Source organism: Xiphophorus hellerii, chromosome 5 (assembly GCF_003331165.1).
Source record: "Xiphophorus hellerii strain 12219 chromosome 5, Xiphophorus_hellerii-4.1, whole genome shotgun sequence".
Lineage (NCBI taxonomy): Eukaryota > Metazoa > Chordata > Actinopteri > Cyprinodontiformes > Poeciliidae > Xiphophorus > Xiphophorus hellerii.
Window position 1 is genome coordinate 32721097 of NC_045676.1, and position 25769 is coordinate 32746865.

The 25769-nt window shown below is 38.6% G+C and overlaps 1 protein-coding gene across 2 annotated transcripts in view; it reads right to left on the minus strand.

The window, feature by feature from the left end:
- Positions 1 to 5647: 5647 nt before the first annotated feature.
- LOC116720704 (protein sidekick-1) overlaps positions 5648 to 25769 on the minus strand; it is a 493826-nt gene continuing 473704 nt past the window's right edge. For both annotated transcript variants that reach the window (XM_032564100.1, XM_032564099.1), the window contains 10 exons: positions 25444 to 25559; positions 18555 to 18741; positions 18330 to 18467; positions 18090 to 18251; positions 16469 to 16594; positions 15898 to 16062; positions 13129 to 13266; positions 11301 to 11421; positions 11090 to 11219; positions 5648 to 7464 (listed from right to left, as the gene is read on the minus strand). In XM_032564100.1, coding sequence (XP_032419991.1) covers positions 7159 to 7464; positions 11090 to 11219; positions 11301 to 11421; positions 13129 to 13266; positions 15898 to 16062; positions 16469 to 16594; positions 18090 to 18251; positions 18330 to 18467; positions 18555 to 18741; positions 25444 to 25559 — 1589 coding nt within the window. In that variant the 3' untranslated portion in view covers positions 5648 to 7158. The remainder of the gene's footprint in view (positions 7465 to 11089; positions 11220 to 11300; positions 11422 to 13128; positions 13267 to 15897; positions 16063 to 16468; positions 16595 to 18089; positions 18252 to 18329; positions 18468 to 18554; positions 18742 to 25443; positions 25560 to 25769) is intronic.

Sequence of the window (25769 nt, forward strand, 5' to 3'; positions counted from 1 at the left end):
TTCATCACCTCCAATAGGATACACCTGTTTCGCTTCTCCCATTGTTGGGGAAATCAGAAATCAGAACACCGTACAGCGGGTGAGAGGGAGGGACAAACACAGAAGAGTGCTGCCCGCACTGACGCGGCTCAGGGATTACGTGACACGCAGCGCCGTGCCCTATAATGCACTGTAAACTATGTAATGTGTTTGAGGCAGTTGACCAAAATCCCGGACAATTTTTAAATTCCCCCCGGACATCTTTTTAGGTCTGAAAAGTAGGACATGTCCGGGAAAAAGAGGACGTCTGGTCACCCTAGTTCAATGGGGGACAGAAGCCATAGCGATAGCAATTTAGACTAAATTTAACGAATATAGGAAAGGCATGCAAGTTCAAAACCACAAACCATTAACATGTGCTACTCTTTAAAACTGGAACAATTTATTAGCAGGTTTAATTTTGTCTGCACTTGGTTGGGTACATTATTTTAAGTTTATTTGACAAGTTTACCAAAATATAAGAAATGTCATTCACACTTGCCTTGTTTTACTTTTTACTTGTACTTTTCATTACATTACTTGAGTACATCCATTTTTACAGTAATTTCCATACTTAAGTACAAGACGTTTCAGATACTTTAAGACTTTTACTCAAGTAACATTTCAGTCAGTGACTTCGACTTTTACCAAAGTCGTATTTTGGAGAGGTACTTGTACTTTTACTTGACTCTGAGATTTCAGTACTTTATACAACACTGGGAAATCCCATTTCATTATTGGACGGGACTCTGAACAGGGACATTTTTTAAGAGCAAATTTAGGGGGTCAGCAAAGTTACAGTGAAATATAAATTAAAATGTGGTTTAAAAAGTTTTTAATGTGTTCAAGCTGCAAGACCAAAAATGTCTAATAATCCTCAAACATGTGTTTTTCTCAGTAAGCAAACTATTGAGACCCATAAAGATCAAACTAAAATTTAAATGCTTATGAGCTTGGTTCAGTGGCACAGAACCTCTGGTACACCTTTATAAAAGAATTAAGGCTATAAATAAAAAGAAGTTGTAATGAGTAACTCCACTTGATAAAATTCCTCATAAATATTAATTTTGTTGCAGTGGCTCTCATGCAAGTTATGTGTTATTTAAATCATAACTTAAGTTGCTTTAGGCTTAAATCATTTTTGGTTTTGCCATGTCCTGGATGGCTGAGAATCTATAAGCAGAGTAGAAATAATGAAGATCTGGGAAGTATAATTTAAACTTAATGCTCAAAACACCACAGTTTGTATAGAAAATATCCAGATTTGTGTGTGTGGTTTTAGAGACTATATGTTGAAGATGGTAAGAAATAAAAGCATACATTTTTGTTTTTCTCTCTCTCTCTGCTCTCGGCTCCCACTCACTGAGCTGTCTGCTAGTTGTAGTACTTAGTCCCTCACGCTTCAAACTCTTCTCATAAAAGAGCTAAATATAATTGAGATATTTGCTACAAAAAAGACAAAAACAAAAAGGTTAAAGTCTATCAAAGCAATGCAGCCAGTTTCAAGACAATTCTGAACCACCCTGAGCTTTCTGCCCATGGCTTAAGCACCTACAGATCTTTGCAAAAGTTGTCACTAATTGTTGAGGACACTTTTTTAAAAATACAGAATTCCTGAACTGAATCCAAATTGAATAAAAGATAGTCACTAACTAACACAAAGCAGGAAAATTAGTAAAAGAAAATCCCATTTAAATATGGAAATGAAGCCTACGCGCAAATTCAAACTGGAAGACTCTTTAGCCCCACCTCATCGCCGCCGACCTATCAACGCTGGACCAAGCCACCTCACCTCACCGACCAAGGCCCAGTTGATAAGGACCTCCATCCACGGCATCTTCCGCTTTCCAGCTGTGCTCAACCCTCCTCCACCCCTTCTCCACCTCCACTCTCCCGGCTTTCAGGCTCGCATCCTTCACCGACTTCCACCACCAGTGTCGGGTCCCGGGGGATGACATTCCTAACCTACATCGGGAATGCTCATCTGAGCTTATTGCAATTCACAGCTCGATGTTCTCAGCCGGGGCCCGAGCGCCAAATAACTTTAAATTCATGCATGTCAATAAACCTTTTTAATCGCTGTTTTTTTCTGTCTGAGTCTCTCCAGATTGAAAAAGCTTTTACCAGTTTTAACATGTTAGAATGTGTGACATCTGTCAGAATAATGTCGTCTCTGAGTGCTTTCCCTTTGTTTGCACTTATACTCAGGGGTTTAATCAGTGTCAATAGGTCGTCATGCTAATCAGTAATTTAAATGTCAGGTGTTTTCCTGTCTATGTTTAGGGGCAAAGTTGCTGAAATTAATTTGTGAGGGATTAACTCTGCCTGAGCAGATTAGATCCTTGTTACCCACTTCATGTTTGATCAGTGGACAAGCTTCTCCTCCTGTTCCAAATAGCCTCACCAAGTCAGTCCAGCTCAGACAGCAGAAAACCATGTACATTGTTTCCATAATCAGTTTTATTGGATAGTAGGATTTCTTATTATCTGCCTCTCTGTTGCATAACTGAGTGCCATTTGGAAGGAAAAATGCAGGCATATTTAAGTATTATGCATTTCTCTTGAATATACCAAAAGAGATTGCAAATGTTTGAAAAATTTAAGATTTGGCTTCAGTTGCACAGAAAAATATCTAATTTACAGATACAATCTGACAATCACATCTACTTATTGGCATCAATACCATACTGCCATGAGTTGAAGGATTCTGTTTTCATCTTGTGGTTTTGGTTTATTCCACCCACAGTCTAATTTGCTCTTTGGTATTAGTGTGTGTGTGTGCATGGTTATTTTTTTGTGTTGCACTCCTTGGCACTTAGATGTTTAGTCATGTTCAGTTTAGTTATGGCCTATACCTGATCCTTGTGTGTTATGTCATCTCTTCATCTCCAGACGATGCTCCATCAAAGCTCTTCCATATTTATTTAATCAGTTTCACTTACTCCCATTGCAGCAGAACCCCTGATTCATTGATAGCCAGTTTTCCATTCCTCTTTCCTTTCATTAAAGGAAAGTGGTTCAACACCAACACAAGACAGCCATGACCTGGAAGCTGCTCCAACACCATGGCCATCATCCATAGTCCAGTAAATTCTACATTGGGTTTACTGAGGCACAATGTTTTTCTGGCACACTGCACAAAGTGGATGGAACTCTACTTTACCTCAGTACAGCTAGCAAATGGGAACTTTGGCACAATTTGGTGTTTAACAGGACAATAATCCCAAACACACACCCCAAACTGGTTTGAAGAGCAACACCTGTCACCTCTATTAAGGCTTCAAAGCAGCAACTCTTCATCTCCACCACTTATTGCTGTTTCTTTTTCCAAATCAACTATGTGGGTGGAAGATGCCTGCAGTCAAACTTCCAGTTTGTCCAGTTGGAGTCAGAGACGTTGCAACAGAGCCATCTAAAATCCCAGTAGTCTCTTAGATTACAGTGTTCATGTCGTAGGGTTACTCTTAGGTTTAAGTAATCTCTCCTGTTGTCTAGGGACAGGCATCAGCAGAAAAACACAAAAAGCTCTGCTGATCAGCCTTTGTCTACAAGCACACTGCATGCTGTGTTTTCACTCGGTTAGCTCAGATTGCTTTCACTTCCAGGATACATTAAAGATGAAAAAAACTAAAAGTGACCAGCAGAACCTTTAGAGTGATGATGGTAGTTCTGGAGTTCTGGAAATAATTTGTTGAGCGCTGAAAAAAGGAGAAAAATACAACAAAGTATTTTTTTTCTTGGTTGGAAGGATTGATTTAAAATCCTTCAGGCTAAAATAATCTCTTGCCAGATGTGGGAGACACATATAAAGTGTTGAGAGCTCCTTAAAGTTCAAGAAGACTACACTTGATTTAAATGCAAAGAGAAAGAAGTTCTTCATGTCAGAGGTTTCAATAATTAAGTTCCACCTTTCGGTCACTCAGGAATAGCTAATCAATGCCAGTAAATCTGGAAACTTCATTTCATTTAGCTGCTGTGAAAGTAATGAATGCAAGGTAGCATTTTCACTGGTTTATATTTACTGTTATTTGTAGATGAAAAGTTTCATGTTATAGACTATCAAACAATAACTTAAGCACTTTTCATTTTAGTACTTCAATTTTAAGTTTAGATGCATGTTTTTGTTATTCTTGTGTAATTAAAGTAGTGATTACAGTTTTAACTCTGAGATTAAAACTCTGAGCATGGTGATAAATGCAACTTTTTTAAGTGTAATTAGCTTTTGCCTCATTGTTTAATAATTCAGTTACCTGCTCAACGTTTCTTTCTGATATATCTTTCCTCTTTTACTCCTTTAACTTTTCAGAACAAACAGTTTTACTTCGATATCTTGGGCCACATCTGTAATTCTGTCTGCGTAATAATGTGCACTTCCTTTTCACATACTCACTAACACGCTGTTATACAATGACCATTTATTCACACTGTATGAGGCTGAAAATAAGCATGTCAGAGTGAGAAACACTGCTGCTTGGCCAGAGAACCTTTAAATCAATCAGAAGCAAAAACGTACAGATGAATTTTGTTTACATGTTGAGAAACAGATCAGAGAGAATCAGTCACCTGAAAGTTAAACCAAGGTTCAGCCTGTGGGAGCTCTACCATTCAAATCTGAACAATGCTTCTTTGAAGAATCTGTAAACTTGCTCCCTTCTCTGTCCATTCTTCTAGATTTTTTAAAAATGTGAAATCAGACTTGTTTTCCCTCCTTCAGCCAATACACTTCCTGCTGTGTTCTTTTGCTGCTTGAATCAAACTAAATAAACATCAGAACTACATAAAACACAGAAGTAAAAAGGGTTTAAATGTACAAAATCCATCTTAAAACACAAACACACACACACTATGGCACACTTTGCTGTGCAGTGAACTTCACAGATATTAGCGCAGGCTTAGTGAGCATAGAGCTGTTTCACACGTTAGCTTGTAGGCACGCGTGTCGCACTCAAGACCTGGACAAACAAAATAACATCTGGGCAAAATGAAGATGAAATGTTTGGGGCTTCAGCACAGTGCAAGCATTATGGCTTAGGAAGCTGCGGTAAAAGGAGGACAGGCAGTACACAGTAAAAAGAAAAACAAAAAAAATAAAACAAACAAATTTTTCATATATCTTGTAAAAGTATTAATGTCTTTAACTTTTTTAACATTTTACCATTTAAAACCACAAACTCCAGAGGTAGGAGGTTAGGGGTTGGATGAACATAGAGTAGTACAAAAAAGGGTAAATGATGTAAAAAAATTTAACAAAAATAATTTAATTATGGTGTGCTGTTTTTTTTATTAACCCTCTTCACTCTGGTACCCATAAATACAATCCAGTGTCAAATACTTAGTAAATGTAGTCCACCTGGGAGTATTTTCTTGTCAGTATAATTGCATGAACACCAAAGAACCCAGCTGACAGGTCATGGAGAAGCTGTGGAGGAGTTTAAAGCAGGTTTGGGTTATATAATGATCCCAATTTCTGAAAAACTCACAGAGCTCCGTTCAGTCCACCAACTAAAAATAGAACTGGCATAGAGGCCAAAGCAAACCTGTGGATGATGCTACTCTAGTCAGAGGATCCCACAATTTACATGTAATGTAAATTTACATTAAATTTACATTACAATTTACATTACATTACATGTAATGTAAATTGTAAATATAATGTTTATATAAACCCAATTCCAGTGATGTTGGGATGTTATTGTGTAAAACAATGTCTCAACTTCATTGGAACATGTTGCAGACATCAAATCCAAATAAGTAAATATTTGGGGGGAAGTTTACCTGTTTGAACATTATTGTGTCTTTGTAGTGAATTCAACTGAATATAGGTTGAAACTTCATTGGAGTTGGGCTTATAAGACAACTAAAACTGCACATCAACCTGAATGCACCCACAGGATGGTGGCAGCATTATTCTTTTGGGGTGCTTCTCCAGCAGAAACAGGATAGCAAAGAAAGGGTTAGACTTCCAACCGCACCTCCCTAAGCAAACATCCAGAGCTACAACAAATGATTTAGATCATGTCTGATCATGAATGGCTCAGTCAAAGTCCACATGTAAATTTAATCCAAGACTTGAAAAGGATGTTCACAGTTGCTCTCCATCCTGTCTGAGCAGCAGCTGTTTTGCAAATAAAAATTGGCAAACATTTAATCTGTAGATTTGCAAATCGTGCAGCTGTGGCTGCAGCAAAAGTTCTGATGCAAGGAGACTGAATACAAACGTGTAGCACACTTTGTTTTTCTTTGGGAAGTTTGCAAATTATCCTTTTTTTTTCCAACTTTCCAAGTATGCACCACTTTGTAATAGTCTATCATATAAAATCCTAATAATACAAGCTGAATTTTGAGGTTGCAATGTGATAAAATGTGAACATATTTTAAAGTACTGTATTCCAATTCAAACATCGCTCTCCCAAACTGCTCAACACTCTGACATTTCAGGTAAGTGCTGAAAAACATCTGCTCATGCTCACTCTCTGTCCATTTCAGATTCAAAAAGCTGTGATTATCAAACATTTTTCTCCTTTCTTCTCTTGTCTGCTGTGGTATCTGAAAGCTGGCAGCGCTGCGTTTGTGTGCATGAACCAGTCTGTGAAAAAACTTGTGTGCAGTTTATTTTCCCCCACAGCCTTTAAGTTCCCGTCTCTTAGCTGGAGATGCTGAAATAGCGCATCAGAGAGTGCGTTAAGTGGGGACTTATGCACTTAAGTGTAGGTACAGAAAACAGACGAGAAGTTTTGTGCAGAAGTTCCAGCTTCCTCCAGCTCCAGGGGGGGTCTTAGCAAGACATTAATGGGCTCAACACATAAATACAGTCGTTACAGCTCTCTGTGGAGTCTCTGGAGTAGACAGGAGTACCTGGTTAAATAAGCTGGTGAGAATTTGTGGAAAATGAGGACGGTAATGGTGCGTTTAAGCACACTCAGAAAAAGAGCACACACTGAACACAGGGTCTTCATGAGCAGAGACGAAGGCGAGTAAGGAGTGTGAGATTAGTTCTTTGGGGCGTGACGGCTCCTTTGTTCCCAGTTCCTTCAGCCCAAACACATGGCAGCACCCACTTTCTTCCATATGAGTGCGTTCCATATGAGTGGGTGTGTGTGTGTGTGTTTGTGCATCTTTGTGCAAATGCTGTCTCTAGAGTCAAACGAAGGAAGAAAACCCGGTCACAGGAGTGCGTGACCCTGGCGGGTTGGCGCTGGGGTTGATGTGTGTGTGCGCGGGCTGCCCTGTGGGTGTGTAAGCTCCCCCTGTGCTGTGCTGCGTCACCACTGTCTGATAGTAGGGCTCCGTGTCAGCGGTGGCACACTCCTCGTAGGCAAAAGGACTCCCTGTCCCTTTGAGGCCCTTGGGCTGCCGCTTCCAGGAGTTGTAGTAGGTGGGGTCACTCATGTAGTGGTTGACAAAAGAGTGCTTAGGCTGTTCATCCTCGTAGTCGCTGTCCGTTAGCTGCACACAAACAACAGGATGCTTTTCAACTTACCAGTTATTACAGGAACAAGAGTAAGACAGGAAAACTAAATTACTGGTACAGAAAAAATACTATTCTGTTATATTTTCTTGCTATTTTAAAACATATTTGAATCTCTATAAAAAGCAGGCTTCCAAATAAGTTGAACGGATCATTGGCTCAAAGAAAAAGTGAAGAATAAACTCCCTCTCAACACGTTTGAGCTGCTGCCCCTCTGGAGGGCGCTAGAGGCTAATTAAAACAAAGGCAAACAGACTCAGAAAACTTTTGTCCAAATAATGGATACAAGCTGCTGTTAAAATCTAAAAAAGAAGAAGAAACTTTTGTCCCCTCAAAGTCATAAACATGTTGATATCAATCATCTCAGTCTGTCTCTTCAAACAGACTTTCAACATAAAGCATGAAGTCTCTGTTTAACTACTTTTTATTACATTACCACAACAAACTTCATTGTATTATACAGAGATTCTGTGTGACAAACCAACACAAAGTTGTGCTTAATTTTGAAGTTAATATAAAGAATTAAAAGTGGGATCAATCTTTCATCTAATATCTGTAGATAACATCCAGGGCAACTATCTGAGTTTAAAACGTATAAAAAAGATAAAAAATAAATCAAATAAAATAAAATGAAACAACAAAAAGTTACATTAGTGGTTTATTTATATAACTAGTGGCAATTCACAACATGTCACCTCAATCCAATCATACATACATTCTAATTGACCCTAGTCACCAAGCAATGCAGTCAACTTGAGCCTATAATTCAAACTGGTAAAGTTTTCTATGATATCTTTACATCCACAGCTCAGGTGAATTATCGTTTACAGAATGATTGTTCATTCTGCAATTCTGGCCTTCATGCAGGATGGATAGAATAAAGTCAGGATTGAAAGAAAGAGCAGAAGTTATGATTGAGGTTTGGCACAAGGAGTGTTGGTCAACTTACCTGAAGTAGTAATTCAAAACTAATTACTGATTACTTCCCCAAGAAAATAATCCAGTTAATACTTTACTGATTATTTATTTTAAAAGTATTTCATTACTTTAATTACTTTATTTAGTTACTTGTTTTTGTTTGGCTTGTAACTTCATATACATTTCACCACAAAAAATGTCATGAAATGCAAGTCTGATTTGAAGATTTTTTTCTGCACATTCCATGAAGAAAATCAAGTCTCTCTACTGTTAAACTATATTTCTTCCTAACCATACAAAGCACAATTATTTTTGTGTTTGCATTCTTTCATTCAAAATAATGATAATATAAATTAATTTAAATCGATATCTCCTGACTGTCCTCTGAATTAGTACCATTTCCATCTTTTAACAGTTTTTGAAGTGGAGAGAGGACTAGTAATGAGTTTTTAAAAAAATCTCTTTTCACCTGTTTAGCAGGAGAGGGGCTGTCAGAGGTTTGCCCGGTGGAATCGATGTGGTAGCTGCATTGGTCAAGTCAGTCAGAGAGTCTGGGGGCTTCTGCAGCTTACTGTTCAAATCTGAAGTAGAGTTTTCACTAGAGATAAGTTTTCTTCCCACACAGAGCGAACAGCGCATGCTAATGTTTTCATCACTGAGCTGAGCTAATGACGGCGCTTCCAAGCATTAAACACTACATTGTTCTGCTGCACTCTGTACTGTTTGCTGCTGATTTACGCTTTGGTCTGTTACCATGACCAGTGACGACGCACAAACATGATTGTGATGAGAGGATCACAAACAAAATCACAGTCTGCTTGCGTGGAGTAACAGTAATTTGATGACTTTTTTTTTTTTAATTGTAATTCCTTATTTTACTTGAAAAAAATAACTGGATTACATTAATATGTTACTGGCCACAAGTCATATTGGGACACAGCAAACAATGTGGGAGAATGTTCTCTAGTCACATGAGACCAAACTTGGAGTTCTGCACCAACATGGTCTGTGAGGCCACTCAGTGAGGAGTAAGCCATGACTTCAAAAGAAACATTAAAAAACCATATTGCAGTTTGAAAATGCACACAAGAACAGTAACTTTCATTTTTGGAGTCATGTCCTGATCTGGACATAATGAGCATCATTACATTTGGATGGAAACATTTAAAGACATCAGTCCGGAAGATAAAAATTGGATTTCCAAATTAACAATGGCGCAAAGCATTCAGACAAAGTGGTTTAGCTTCAGAAACAAAATGGTGCATGTGTGAATGTAAATGTATGTAAATGAATGTATTCTGTGAATGTAAACTTCTGGTTTCAACTGTACATCTCAAGCAAAATACACGAAAGTTTATGGCATGTCAAAGTTCCAGGCATGTGACTATTTTTGTAAGACACAAATTCACTAGGTACTAAAGTGTGAGACCTGTGTAATATGATACATACAGTATTGTAAAAGATGCAATATAATCAGTACATATACACTATTTTCATTATGCTGTATTTGTCTAATATAGTAATGTTTAGATTTCTTTGTTATTCTTTGTACTCCTTTTTGTTATATCTGGAATTTCATTTTATTATATACAACGATCAGAGACTATTCTATTCTATTCTATTCTATTCTATAAAACCAAAGTTACAGCACAGCGATGTAATACCACAACAAATATCTTAAAAAGCCTTCTTAGAGCATCTATATCCACTGAGATTAACCTGGCTCTTTTCAGCTTCCTCTGTTGGACTAAAAGCTTTGTACGAGTCAGAGCCTGTTAGCAGAGCTTTATGTTGTTTTGCAGACTAAGAGGACTATAATAAGTTAGATCAGTGTCATGAATCTATGTTTCTCTTGTTAGCTTTTTTGACAGGAGACATGTTACACAAACTGAAGACTGAAAATACTTGTCACTTTTTTTGACTGTACACCTCAGACAATATCAGACAGATTTTCTTCTTCCAAATGTAACATGCTTCTGAATTGCAAGGATCAAATCAATCACAATTGTTTGGTGACATGTTACAGTGGTTCCAGAATTTTCAGTTAATTTGTGTTTTGGTCACTTTGAAAGTATGAACACAAATGACAAGTGAATTTATGGCAGATACATTAACAGTTGATGTAAGCCAGAAAAAAAAAACAAGAAAAGGAAGGAAGGATGAAAAGAAAGTAGAAAAATAGATGGACAAATGGTCTGACAAATTCAGGGTAAAGGGATGGATAGATAAATGAATTTAGAGAACAGAATTTGGAATAAAGTCCGAAAAACCAAATATTTTCCCAAACTGAAAAAATAAATGCCCTGCTTTTCAAGACTTGTTAGAATATTTTATATCAAATTATGGATTCAGCTTCATGAACTCTGTCCAGAACTGAAACTGATTGAGGCACAATGTGACGGATTAATCTTTCTCACTATACAGGTATTAGTTTGCTCCTTTCCTAACAATAGTAGAAACATAAACTCTGAGGAATTAACCCACACAACCTGTAGATAAAACTAGTGATCACACTTGGAGGTGGAATTCTACACTGACCAACTGATCTTCATAAGTCAGACACACTGGTGTAAAATTGTGACACAAACTGAGATGAAGTTACACCAAACAGAAACAGGAGGAACTTAAACTGAGGCAAACATTGGGAAGCCACATCCATAAAGACAGACTAGAAAACACAGATACCTCTGATTCAGAGACCTCAGTGGGTTTCTCTGTGAGTGTGGTGCTTTCAGTGAGCACGGCTCCGTTATAGTTGTTACAGATATCTTCATCAGAATAGTGGAGTCCACCTGGACTGGGCCTGGGTGGAGATCTGGACACAAATTTGGATGATGAAACTGTTACTTTTCGTCCAATGAGGATTAGTGCTGTGTAATCCTCTGGGAGAGCTAACCTGGTCCCATTCTTTTTGAGGAAGGAGTTCTTGGTGTTGAGTGTTCTGCTGTTTAGCTCCAGAGAAGTAAAACCACCGTTGTCGAGGGTTACAGACTCCTCCCCTGGAGTAATGTGCTTTCCTGCGGAAATAGAAAAAAAGAGAAGGACGTTTGAAGAAGCTGGTCCAGTAGATTACTGTTACTATACAGCAGGACATCTTGTTTTTTTTAATTCTACCTTCACTACTCTGCTATTTTTTTTACATATGTGTTGAAACTGTCACCATGTCCTGACAGTATGGTATGAGACAGAAAATCAGTGAGAAAAAAATCAAGCTCCTCTGCCTCCTTCCAGTGCTCCCAGTGCTAACCAGAAATAACCAATCAGAGGCAGGAGGAGGGGCTTAACGCAGTCAGTCACAATCTCATGTAGCGCTGCTCATCCCCCTTGCTCTTTGCTATGCTGCAGCTATCAGGGAATGTCATGAATGCATTAGCAGCATTGACTGACAGCACTAAGGCCTTCCTGTAGCAACAGCAGCTCAGGGAGGAGGTGGAGGAGATCAATCTTTTCACAGATTATCTGTGAGCAGACTCATTCCAACAAAAATAAACAGAATTTAAAAAAAAAAGTTGAATAAATCCCCCAGTCATGATTTCTTATCACATAATGTAATCATCTGTTTGACAAATTTTATTAAAAATTATAGAAACTAAACAGCCTACAGTATTATTGCTGTATTGCTTTTACATCTAAAATAAATATTTCTCAATTAGTCTATTGTTACAACTAAACATGGATCCTTTTAAGGCGGAGGACGATTAAGGAGAAAACTTTTCTTCTTTCTGTTAAGCAATTGCAACAATTATGATAATTTACTCTCATCTGCTATTATGTCGGAAAGTCAATTAATCAATCAAAAATTTCAACATAAAGAAATAATTCACAAGTAGCACCCTAACAATACTAAAAAAATTCAAGTTAAGTCATTTTGTGCATCTATTAGTTTAATTATCAAGCTATTTATGTTGATTAGATGTTAATCAATAATCCATGCCTTTCTATTTCTTAGGGCTATAAATGTGGTGCAGCAAAGAGCCAAATGGCATTCTGGAAAAGGGAAATGTGTGTTGATTTTCAGAAGTGGCTAAATTTACAGTTAAATATAGTAATTATAATGAATATATTAACATAGTACAGCAATTAAATATGTTAAAATAACAGGAGCTGTGACAAATAAGACTAGAGGAGGAGCAAAAGTCAGCTTTCCACCTTTTCAAAGAGGAGGATGGAACATAAACGAAATCTCTAAAGCTCAGTATTGGAGAAATGAAGCAAATGGAGTTAGGTTCAACTGATCTCCATCATTTATTAGGCTTTGGTTCAATTCAAAATACCTTATTGATCTCTTAAAAGGAAAATTAAATATTAAAAGTGCAAATGATGTAGCTAGTGCCGCAACTACAAAAAGCTGAGTAGATTTCTGTACTAAAATAAAACCATTTGAGAATAATAAATTAAAGTGAGGAAAAGAAAAATCCAGTCAGACACTTAGGAGTGGGCTCTGTCCCGATTCATCAGAGTGAAGGAACAAGGTTACACCTCTCAGCTCAACAAGCGGCTGGAGGCAGTTTTACAAACAAACACGTGGATAGGTGCCCCAAAAGTGTCTCAACTTTTCAGTGTCATAAAAACAGACTATTCTGAATCTCTATGTTCAGGTAAAGATAAATGATGCTATTTAAGCTGAAAAGTTTTTGTCTGAAGAATAAAAATAAATGGAGAAACATCATCTGCACAATTGTGGCACCTGAAAGACTGAAGGGTTGAATAAGAGAAGCACAGACCTGTACCACAGGCCTTGTACTTGGTGCTGTGTCCATGCAAGAGCAGAGTAAAGACCAGGACCAGGATGAGGATGAGGCCCACCAGAGCCATCACCAGCAGGAACCACCACTCTTCATAAAAAGGACGCTCCGACAGCGCTGCATGCAGAGAGATGGATTAGGACATTAAACATGTCGGATTTATTCTTGATTCTATTGAACATGCTGTATAGTGCTACAAAAGTGAATTTAAGAATATGCATGCTGCAATATTTGCTGGTCTATTTTGTATACAGTGACAAATGTCAATTTAAAATTTCAAACGTATACACATTTAAAGAGCCTCAGTGTTTATTCTAAACTCTTTGGTGCAAAAAAGTGATTGAAAATCGATTTATTCACTGCCTGTTTATGTCTGTCTGTGTAAGGTTGAGATGGAACTGCACATGAAAACATCCCTTTAAAGCAGGGGTGCCCAGGTTCACTCCTCGACAGCCACCACCCTGCATCTTTCAGATGATTCCCTGCTCCAACAAACCTGAATCAAATGAATGGCTCATTACCAGGCCTGTTCAGAGCCGATCTCGGTCTGTTGGAGTAAGAATGCTTCTAAAAGTTGCAGGATGGTAGCTCTCGAGGATTGGGCTTGAGCACCCCTGCTTTAAACTATCCAGATTACCAACACAAGGAGACAGAAATAGTCCAAATAGTTTGGATGTAATTTTTATTTCTTTCCTTCTTACAGAAAGTTTCTGTTCATATCATAGGTTTGTGGTGCATTTCTATCCTAAAGAAAAAGATATACAACTTCAGATATTTCACAACGAGATATTAATATGCATGGAAAAACCTCGCGAAAGCCTTAAATTATAGCAGAAAGTACGATGGCCACCATAACGGCTTACAGTATTCAGTTATGCCGCGTGAACTGATCAGTACATTATTGCGAGGGAAAGCAAAAGAAAAAAAATTCCCCATGTCCCCTAAAGGGCTCCGTATAAACCAACTTGGCCATCTGTAAAACAGAAAAAAAATAAAAAGCTATACCTCCTGGGGTAAAATAAAGATGGAAAATTCCCCAGCCACACTCAAGAAATTATTTAAATACCACTCTCCATAATATATGATGATTGCAAAAACATTTCAGATAATTTCTCATCAATTCTGTCAATTTGTATTTTCTTTTGAGCACAAACTATCCAAACATCATAGCAGAAGATGCTTTGTGATTTGTAAAAAACAAACAAAAAAAACACAATGATGTTTTGTTTTTTTCCCCCCAAATTATTCGAACAGATCATTGTGCTAATAATATACAGTGCAGACCAAAAGTTTGGACACACCTTCTAATTCAATGGGTTTTCTTTATTTTCATGACTATTTATAAGGCAAGAAATCCCACTTATTAACCTGACAGGGCACACCTATGAAGTGAAAACCATTTCAGGTGACGACCTCTTGAAGCTCATCAAGAAAATGCAGAGTGTGTGCAAAGCAGTAATCACAGCAAAAGGTTGCTACTTTGAAGAAACTAGAATATAAGGGGTATTTTCAGTTGTTTTACACTCTTTTGTTTAGTGCATATTTCCACATGTGTTATTCATAGTTTTGATGCCTTCATTGTGAATCTACAATGTCAATAGTCATGAAAATAAAGGAAACTCATTGAATTAAAAGGTGTGTCCAAACTTTTGGTCTGTACTGTACTTACATTAAAAATCCAAGTGACTCCAAACCACTTTAATAGAAATGGATACCAACATCAGGGCTTTTGCTGCTCCAGCATAAATAGGTATTTTCTATTTACTCTAAATGTCCTTTTCTGACATTAAAAGTTGCTTAATGGTCTGAAACACATTAGTGGGACAAAAAAGAAAAAAAAAGAAAATGTCAGTTGGAACATTTTTTAAAAGGGCAGTATTGTGTATTTTCCAGGCATAGTGCCATTTCATGGCACAATCAAAGAACTATGCTGCCTTCACTTGTTATAAAAATGCTATGCATATCAAATATGACTTAAAAGAAATTCAACTTCATAATTTAACGCCTTGAAATTGGGTCTTTGTCTCTTTAAAAACTCCTGCTCTTTCTGAAACTCAGGAACTCATCACAACATGGCTCCTCTATTAACCCTCTAACAAAGGTTTTGCCAAATGAAATCAGACTTTGCAGATGCACAGTTCCATCTGGTGTTTACTAATTGCTGCTAGCTAGTCTGAAGGAGGAAGTTGCAGGGAGGTCTGCTCTTTGAGGAGGTACTATTCCATTCACCTGCATACATAGTTGAATGGTTGCCATGGGAGACTGAAGGATTTCTTAAACATAGATGAAAGAAGAGAACACTTCCGGTATGTTTTTAATGAAGGAAAAACATAACCTGATGCAAAGCTTAAAAAAGTCACTGATTTTACATAACATTGCCCGTTTAGTAGTGTTTTTTAATTTTACACTCATTCAGCATATTGTGCATTTAGAATATGAAAAGTAAAATGTCGCAGCAAATCCTTTGAAAATAAAGACAACTCTAAGTGTCTGTTCCTCTGATCTGTTCATTAGAAGTGCTAACAAAATGTTTAAAGCTAACTGATAAGTATCTGAGTTTAGAATTCTGTTTGACCTTTTACACAGGCTGTAGCTGAAGCAGTTCTGCCTTTAGGTGGCAGCAAAAGCCCAATCACCTCAGTATCTTCCTCCTCTATGTTGCATCCATCAGGCAGACAATATGTCTAAACTACTGTCTAAACTTCCCCAGCTTTATCTCCAGTGGTTTGCACATCTGTGTGTGTTTACCAGCAAGAGCCACAGAGGGTGCGCTTGGCTGTCCATAACCATAGCGATTCACAGCAATGACTCTGAACTCATAGCTGACCCCTGACCTCAGATGCTCCAGTGGAACGGAGATGGACCTGCTGGCTGGAGGGAGGAGTCGGATGAAGGAATCCCAGACTCCCTCGTCTACAGGAATACAAGTTTCATTAACACAAGTGGATGGATATAATTATTAGCTGTGAGTAAGAAGGACACATTTTAGATGGGTACAATATTGTGGTGGAGACAGTAATTGTTGTTACGACTTTTAATAAAGAGGCTTATTCATTGTTAGCAGAAGAAAAATTAAATCAAAGACTACAATTGCTCTCCTGCAGAGTGCTGAAGCTGTTTCCTTTCCTGTATGACACACATGCCCACGCACGCCCACCCCCACACACAGACACGCACACACACTGGTATTTAATTGTGCCTGACTTGATTTTGCACAATGGGATCTGCAGAGACTTGCACTCAGAACAGTTTAGTGTGAGTAAGTAAAATAATCAGTACAGACAGTGCAAAGGTCAGAGCAATGAGTAACAGAGCTCACCTGAGGGACGCGCCTCCACAACGTAACCAGTAACAGGAGTTGCACCCATGTCTCCCTCTGACCAGTGGATAGTGAGGGCAGAGGATGTCTTGGTGATGGACATTTCCACCGGCGGCCCAGGGGACCCTTCAGTATCAGAGGAACACATTCACATGTAGACATGGTACTGATTTGTGTTGTTTTCCTGGGAATCAACCCACAGAAATTAATTTAATCCTACCTATAATTTATTAGCAATGCACAATACATCGGCACTAACATCAGTATCGACTGGTATTAGTCATTTTTTAACATATCAGTATTGGTTCGATAAATAAAACTGGCCTGATAATAACAATAAGTATTCATTTCCATTTTTGTTTCCATTTGTGTCAGGAGGGGAAGGGGTAGAGGTTGGTACTTCATGTTTGGTTCAATACAATTCAATACATTATCCTGGGTTTCCTTAGATAGAAACCTTTTAATACGTTGAGTGATTAATTGAGCATACTGCACTGTTTGATACCTAGGATCAATTGGAATGTAGGTGTGATTGAATTGAAATAATATTTTGTGAAATGCCTTGAGATGACATTTGTTGTAAACTGCCAGTATATAAATATAGTGAATTATTAATTGTACTGGCAAAAAGCTTGTTGGAAATTTGTAAGGAATGCTGAAAACAAGGAGCAGTGCAGGGACCAGTTTAAATGAGCGACCATTTCTACCAAGAAGAGTGGTCAAATATCCATCCATCCATCTTCTTCCGCTTATCCGGGGTCTGGTCACGGGGGTAGCAGCCTAAGAAGGCTCTCCCCAGCCACTTGTTCCAGCTCCTCCGGGGGAATCCCGAGGCGTTCCCAGGCCAGTCGAGAAACATAGTCCCTCCAGCGTGTCCTGGGTCTTCCCCGGGGCCTCCTACCGGTGGGTTGTGCCCAGAACACCTCACCAAGGAGCCATCCAGGAGGCATCCTAACCAGATGCCCGAGGGCCTATAACTGGCTTCTCTCGATGTCAAATATCCAATTATACTTAATTTCTTGTGTGAAGTAATGTAAACTTTTGGGAGAGTCCGGATTTGAATCTGAAGAAGAATCCAAGGAGGAAGCTAACGTTTAGGGTGATGGCAAGGAGGTCTTCAACCGTTAAGGTTCATTAAACCAGAGGAATAGAAAAAAAGCCTTTCAGCAGTTGTGACTGCTGAAATGCAAATGACAAATTTTCCATTGAATTTTTAGATGGGTATAAAAAAATGTAAAAAATAAAAATAAAAACTGAGAGCAGAGATGTAACATAGTCCCATTATCCTCTGTTAGACAAGCTTCCTAGTTAAGTAAAAATAAATTTAAAATACAATCTGTTGAGGGTATGAATAATTTTGGGCTTAACTGTATAAACTGGGACCTGTATTTAAAGGTTACTTGTATGTAAACCTCATACCTGTATTTTGCTAAAAAGAAATACTTTAGAAGGTCAAATCAAATCTTAATTTCTTTTTTAATTTTCAGCTGGGGATATCTAAATCTTTGATAAACAAAACACCAAAAGACACTTTGAATGTTTAATACTCTAAATAAAATCATTTGAGTTGAAGCAAAGTCTAAAGTGACAACATGTAGAGATTTCTGTCAGCTCTGCCCACCTTTCACAGGTTGAGCTGTGATGTTTGCTTTCACTGCTGATCCGTAGCTGACTGTGAGAGCTTGAACCCCAAACATATACGTTGCTCCTTTGATCAGGTCTCGAACTTTTAGCCATCGCTGCCAGCTCCCTTTCACATCAACTGTCACCACTTTACTCACTCCTGCAGATTTTTGAGGAGAAAGCACTTTGTAACAGCAGACATGCCCTTTAGTGAGTGAGTGTCTGTGTTTGTGCATACCTTGTACAGGAGCGGTGGGCTGATAGATGACCCGGTAGCCTTCCACTTGTCCATTGGGAGTGAGTGGAGCTCCCCAGGACACGTTGACGCTCCCCTCCGTCACTTCAGAGAAGGTCAGGTAGCTCGGCTGGCTGGGCGCTGCGGAACAAACAGACCAAGGAGATCAGTAGACACGCTGCCTGATGGTTTAGTTTTCAGGGAACTGAGTTGTAACGAACTTCCTACCAGACTGCAGAGTCCGGGTCCCACGGGGGTCACTGGGAGGTCCATCCCCAGCAGTGTTAAAGGCAGTCAGTGTGACCATATATGGTGTGTAGCTGGTCAGGTTTGTGAGGTGAACCCGGGTATTAGGGACAAAAATCACCTTCATCTTCTCAGTCTGGTTCTGGTTGTCTCTTTCCCAGTAGTGAATCTGGTACACAGTGAACAAAAGATTCATACTGTTGCCATTCCATAAAAACCTTGTATTCAGCCTCATTCAAACTGAAAACTTTAAATATAACCCAGTGCAACCAAGTGCTTTAAAATTCACGTAAATTGTAAATCTGTGTGTAATCTAGTTTTAAGGACAAATCCAACTGTACAGTTAAGGTTACTTGAAGAACTTCAGTGAATGAACAGCATGAAGAAACACAGCAGGTCAGAGAAAGTTGTAAGAGAATATCCAAAGCTTTTTTTCTTTTACCCCTTCAGGGGGTCTTTTGTGGGCTCTAGTGTCCCTTATATGAAAGTAGGCTGACAGGAAAGGGGGAAGGAGACGGGGGTAGACATGTGGCAAATATCGTCGGGTCCAGGAGTCGAACCCGCGACAGCCGCATCGAGGACTCAAGGCCTCCAAACATGGGTCGCGCTATCCTCTATGCCACCACGGCATGCCCAGAATATCCAAAGCTTTAAACATAGAACACAGCTCAGCTCAATCCATCATCTGGAAACTTGAAGAGGAACAACTAACTATATGTTAAGTGATAAAACATTTACATTTGTTATTGTGTTTACACAGCCCTGATAGATCTCAGAGACCCTTCATCCTCTCCCTATGGTATAAAATCCACAGGGTGACAACACAAAGCTAGGAGAACGACTAAACAGGAGAGGATCTAGAATAGGGTGCAGACCACAGACATAACAAAAAGTAGATCTTGCATTGGGTGCTCGGGCGCAGGAAATATGGCAGCCATCTTGGAGCGGTCATCCCTCCTACTTGGCTAAACCAAAAAACAGCAGAAGATGCCTCAGCACTGCAGGAAATCTTTGATCAAATCAATAAACTATTGTTGTGAGAGCTCGGGGGATGACATCTGCTTTAGGAACATTTTTGGTCATTTTTAAGAAACCAACAAATTATTTCTGTTTTTTGGGTTTCAAATAATGAAAAAGATACAACTGTTGTATGTTTTTAGATTAATATTTGTTGAAAATTATGATAAAAATTATATACTTTCCACCTTAATGACAAGAAAAATAGATCTAAATATATTTCTGGTAGTTTTGGTGTCACTGAAGAATTTCTTTGACTCATGTCACTTTTCTGAAGCCTACCTTTATGTGTTGAGTCAATTTTGTCTTTGAGCACTTTAGAACCTTTTTTTTAAACTCAGATAAACGATACAGGAACAACAAATTAATTATTGTCTGATCTGCAGTCAGAAGGTAATATTGTGGTGTTTATAGAGACTGATCCAGAGCTAGTCTTCTGTTGAAGAGAATGGTTCAGAAAGGTGTACACAAAGAATAGAGTACCAAGAAACCACAAAAACAAACATGCACATACACTGCCTGGCCAAAAAAAAAGTCGCCACCTGGATTTAACTAAGCAAATAGGTACAAGCCTCCTATTGGATAAGTACTGCATAGGCGATTATCTTTCAGCTGGCAACAAGTTATTTAACCCCAGCTGATGCAATGAGTAACTCCTCATTTCTTAAACAACCATGGCAAAAGACACATCCTGTGGTCGTGGAAAAGACGTTAGTCTGTTTAAGAAGGGTCAAATCATTGGCATGCATCAAGCAGAGAAAACATCTAAGGAGATTGCAGAAACTACTAGAATTGGGTTAAGAACTGTCCAACGCATCATTAAAAACTGGAAGGATGGTGGGGAACCATCGTCTTCCAGGAAGAAATGTGGTCGGAAAAAAATCCTGAATGATCGTGATCGGCGATTACTTAAACGTTTGGTCAAATCAAATCGAAGAAAAACAACAGCAGAACTCAGGAGTATGTTTAATTGTGAACGCAAAAGCATTTCCACACGCACAATGCGAAGGGAACTCAAGGGGTTGGGATTGAACAGCTGTGTAGCCGTAAGAAAACCTCTAATCAGTAAGGCTAACCAGAAAAAAAGGCTTCAGTTTGCTAGGGAGCATAAAGATTGGACTCTGGAGGAATGGAGGAGGGTCATGTGGTCTGATGAGTCCAGATTTACCCTGTTCCAGAGTGATGGGCGCATCAGGGTAAGAAGAGAGGCAGGTGAAGTGATGCACCCACCATGCCTAGTGCCTACTGTACAAGCCTGTGGGGGCAGTGCTATGATCTGGGGTTGCTGCAGTTGGTCAGGTCTAGGTTCAGCAACATTGTGTGCCCAAAGAATGAGGTCAGCTGACTACCTGAATATACTGAATGACCAGGTTATTCCATCAACGGATTTTGTCTTCCCAAATGGAACGGGCATATTCCAAGATGACAATGCCAGGATTCATCGGGCTCACATTGTGAAAGAGTGGTTCAGGGAGCATGAGACATCTTTTTCACACATGGATTGGCCACCACAGAGTCCAGACCTTAACCCCATTGAGAATCTTTGGGATGTGCTGGAGAAGGCTTTGCGCAGTGGTCAGACTCTCCCATCATCAATACAAGATCTTGGTGAAAGATTAATGCAACACTGGATGGAAATAAATCTTGTGACACTGCAGAAGCTTATTGAAACAATGCCACAGCGAATGCAGGCTGTAATCAAAGCTAAAGGCGGTCCAACAAAATATTAGAGAGTGTGACCATTTTTTGGTGGCGACTTTTTTTTTGGCCAGGCAGTGTATAATCATAATGATGTGCTGAAAAGCACAGTGTAATAATTAATACAAGATGTATTTGTTGTCTGAGAACACCTGAATAAAGTGTTCACTCAGTTGTAGATAAGATCTGATACATTGCTAATATGCCAATAACTTTTCAAATAGCAACATAAGACTGGTATATTTAATAAATGCTTTACATTTTTTAATTTGTCACAAAAACTGACGTTGAAATATATTTTTGGGTGAACGCACTATCTTGCAGTTGGGAAATAAAACTGCAGCAGAGAGGTATACAAATGGCTCAATTTTCTTGTTATTCAGAATATATAGCACTATGGAGCACCATTATCCATATTTAGTGCTTTCAAAGCTGAAAGTAGCAGCTTCTGAGCAGCACTTGAGGGCAGCATTTGACCATATCTTTTCTTCTAGGAGTTCTTACTGTAATGAAATACACAATAACTCATTGATACAATCAGCTAAAGATCATAGTATATATTACCTTCAGCACACAGGGGGAAGTTCCATTTAAACAGAATGATATGCCTTGCTGTATTTAGTGAGAACTGCAAAATAAAAGTTGAACTCACTTTGTAATTTCCTCCATTGTTGTTCAAAGAATCAGAGTTGGAATTTTCAGGACAATTAAAAACAAATTTTTTATCTATCATAGATGATCATCATGAAGATTATTTTTACTGTATAAAAATGTTATTTTAATTTTTCAACTGTTGAGAATTGATTTAGTAGTCTTCCCAAAAAGACTTTCACTGTTTTTGTATTTTTGTCACTGAACATGATTCAGATGATCAAAAAAAAAATAATAATAATTTTGAATATCGTGTGATGGTCTGTTTCTGAATTGCTGTGTTAGTTTCATGTACTTTTTTTAGCTGCCCACTAATGGAAAAGGGCCAATATTGTTCCATGTTTTCTCCATGTGTGGTTCACTGGAGTCCCAAAGCCTTACAAGCTGCCTTTTAACTCTTTCCAGACAGATAAATATCAAGACATTATTCTTATTTATTCTTGCTATAGGATAGGTCTTTGAGGTATACCACACATGCTCATTACATTTAATATACAAAATCATTCTCGGATATTGAGATTTCACTCAATCAGTTCTGCTTGTTTTGCGGAATGCGTTGTTTAAAGCTACATCATGATTATGCAAATTAGCTGCTGCTGGCCAAGTCCTCTCAACTCACTGTTTTCATTAGCTCCTCAGACACATGAAAAGCAGATGCACAGTGGTACAACCATATGTCTTTGACCCGGAAGCAGACCCAGAAGCACAATAACTCACCACAAAAATATCTTTTTCCGCAAATGCAACCTTTTTAAAAAACAATTACCTTTGCAGGGTTAGAGAAGAAGCAATTACCTATATGTGAAAAAAACAACAAAAAAAACACAGACAATGTCAGTATGTCTGAGTGCCTGACATACTGTCACAAACTGCATCTTCTCAATATAAACTATCCCTTTCAGTTTACTACAATTCCAACATTAAATGGAGATGACTAGTGGATCTAGCAGAAGCTATCATTCAGTGTTAGCTTGTGCTAAATGACAAATCATGTTCATCCTGAACAACAATACAAAAGAAACCATTATGTATGCCATCATCTGCACATTTGTGATGAACAGCAGGAACAAAACCTTCCTTCTGTCCAAGTCTTTTGGTAAATCTTGTTAGTAGTTTTCAAAGAACTCCTTCCTAAACTGATCTGCACAAACTACAACTTTCTCTGGCAACATCACAAGGGACATTGCAAACAAAACATAAAATGAAGCCACACAGCTTTGTTCTATGTGACTGGACACCTGCTCTGTATTGCAGCCGACAGCAAAATATGTTCCATATCCAACAGCCATTGTGCAGCATAAATCCAGCAGAACAACCAGTGTTGTATTGTAATGAAGTGGGTGGAGCTCCACTTGTGTTGCCAGACGAGGGGCTGGACATTGCTTAGATCTGCTAGGTAACAAAATTGTGACGCAACAATTTAGAGGCTTTTGAAACAGGGCGCCTTGCAGAAACCAAAAAAAAGCTCTTGGACTGTTCCTAGAAGCAGGAGATGAGTACAGAAATGTTCAAAAAGTGAATTTTACATAATAGTGAACCTTTGAGATTTAGCAAAAGTGGCAACTGAACTTTCATACCAACCTACGTTGATTTCAGATAGCTTTTTTCTTTAAGAAGTACAATCTAGATTTGAAATTTGAGTCAAATCTCACATGTATGACTGAGGCGCATACATGTATTTACATACATGTATGTACTGTATGTTTGTTTACATACATGCATGTATGTCAACAAAATTGATGTTATTTTGTCATAGAATAACCTCAGTAATTATGACTCAGATTTCAAATCAAGATTGTACTTCTTAAAGAAAAAAGCTATCTGAAATCAACATAGGTCGGTATGAAAGTTCAGTATCTATATGAATATCAAATAAATTAGACGAAGTGATCAAAGTTCGTTTATCAGACAGATTAAAGGCACCTTTTGAAAATAAACTTTAAGAAGGAATTCAACATACTTCTCACTAGTCTCACATTTACATAATAAAAATGTTTTTTATGTGTCTGATATAATATCCTAATCTTAAATGTGTCTTCTTTAGCTGCAATTATAACAGAATAGCTGCATAATTAACATAAATAAACACTGTGTTACTGAGAAAAGTGAGCTTTGCTATAAACTATAAAATTTTAATAACTAACAAATTTATTGAATATGAGTATGTAAACAAATAAACCTGGAAAGGCAAGTTTTCTATAGCACCACTCATACACATTTGTTTGATTATTTGATTGTTCTGGGTACAGACTTACCAAGGGTTAAAATATGGCCCAATAACATGTTCACCCTGCTTTGCACAAGAAGAAACTGCAACCGTAAGACTTTTTCTTGGTTCTAGCACTGTTCTGGTGCAAATGATAGACCAGGCATTTAACAACTTGGTGCCTCTCACAACAAAGGTTAAATGGTACCTAAAGACCAAACACAGCTTTGTATTATCATTATATATGGTTCAGAGGTTTAGGCCCTGAATGCATCAGAGCCAGAATGAAGACTGGCAGGTGGTACAACCACTAATCTTTGATAAGCACAAAACTAAACAAGCTCACTGCCAAGGAAAAATGTGCAGAAGCTGACTTGGCATGGTGGGTAAAAAAACCACCAGACAGAAAGGAGGAACAAAGAGAATCTGGCACTGAACAAAGAAAAACAAAAAACTTGCATCATGAGGGAGCACAGGAGCCATGAAGATCAGGTTGTTGATCAGAGACTGAGAGCAGGAGAGACAGTTGTGCAGAATACTGACTGAACAAAAAGTAGAAATATCCAACAGGAGCTTAAAAAACCCCGATTAACCCAACAAAGACAAGAATTCAACAAAACAGAGAGACTATTTGTTCTGAAATCAAAACCTCCTAAGAATCACAGGTAGAACCAGCCAAGCTGTCGCCTTTCCTCTTTGTGTGTTACCATCCTGTTGTCTGAGCTATTCATCAAACAGTAAAAGAAGTCACAACCTCTACATTTATTTATTATTCTTTCTTTGCTCTTGTTCTTTCATCTTAATCTCTTACCCCCCTCCACAGTGTTTTACACCCTGCTCCTCAAACCTAAACCCGCCCATCCGGCAGTTTAAACACCATCCCTCCATCTTCTTCTCTGATCTGGATTCTAGGGGAACCACTTTTACGTCTCATTCCTTTGCTCTGCAAATATTACACTCCTTTCTTTAACATTTCTGTCCTTAACTCTGACACACACCAGTGTCTCAAGGACAGATAACCTTGCGTCTGAAGTGCTAAGAGTGAGAGATGGAGGACGGACAAAGAAATCATACTGAAACCATTAAGGAATTTTCAGATTTTCCTTCATACGTAATTCTTTTTTTCTTGTCTCTAAGACACTTGAAGACACAGCAGCATTAACCCTCCTTCAGCGGGCTTGATGTGGACACTTATTTTAAGCGTTTATTTAAGTGTGTCTTTGAGTCTCACTTTGCCTTTCCCCTGGCAGACATGTTGTATTTGTTCCCTGTGTGTTTGTGCTTGTTTCTCTGAGTCACCTTGTAGCCTTGGATGAGTCCATTCTGGGTCTCCAGGGGCGGCATGTCCCAGGTCACTTCCAGGGTGGAGGGAGACACGGCTGACACCTTGATCGACTGAGGCGCCACCGAAGGAGCTGCAGCCGGAGAGACGAGAGGTGCTGGTTACTGTGTGTGAACAGCTGCATGTTAAAAGACTGGGAAACGAGGAAAATATGCTCTACCCTTCCAATTAGAATGAGCCTCAGGCAGGACCTTGTTATGCCACTGTACTGCACATAAGAATGAACACTGAGCTGTGTGCACCTGAGGCTGGAAGAGAAGTCCATATCACCTGATTTCATCAT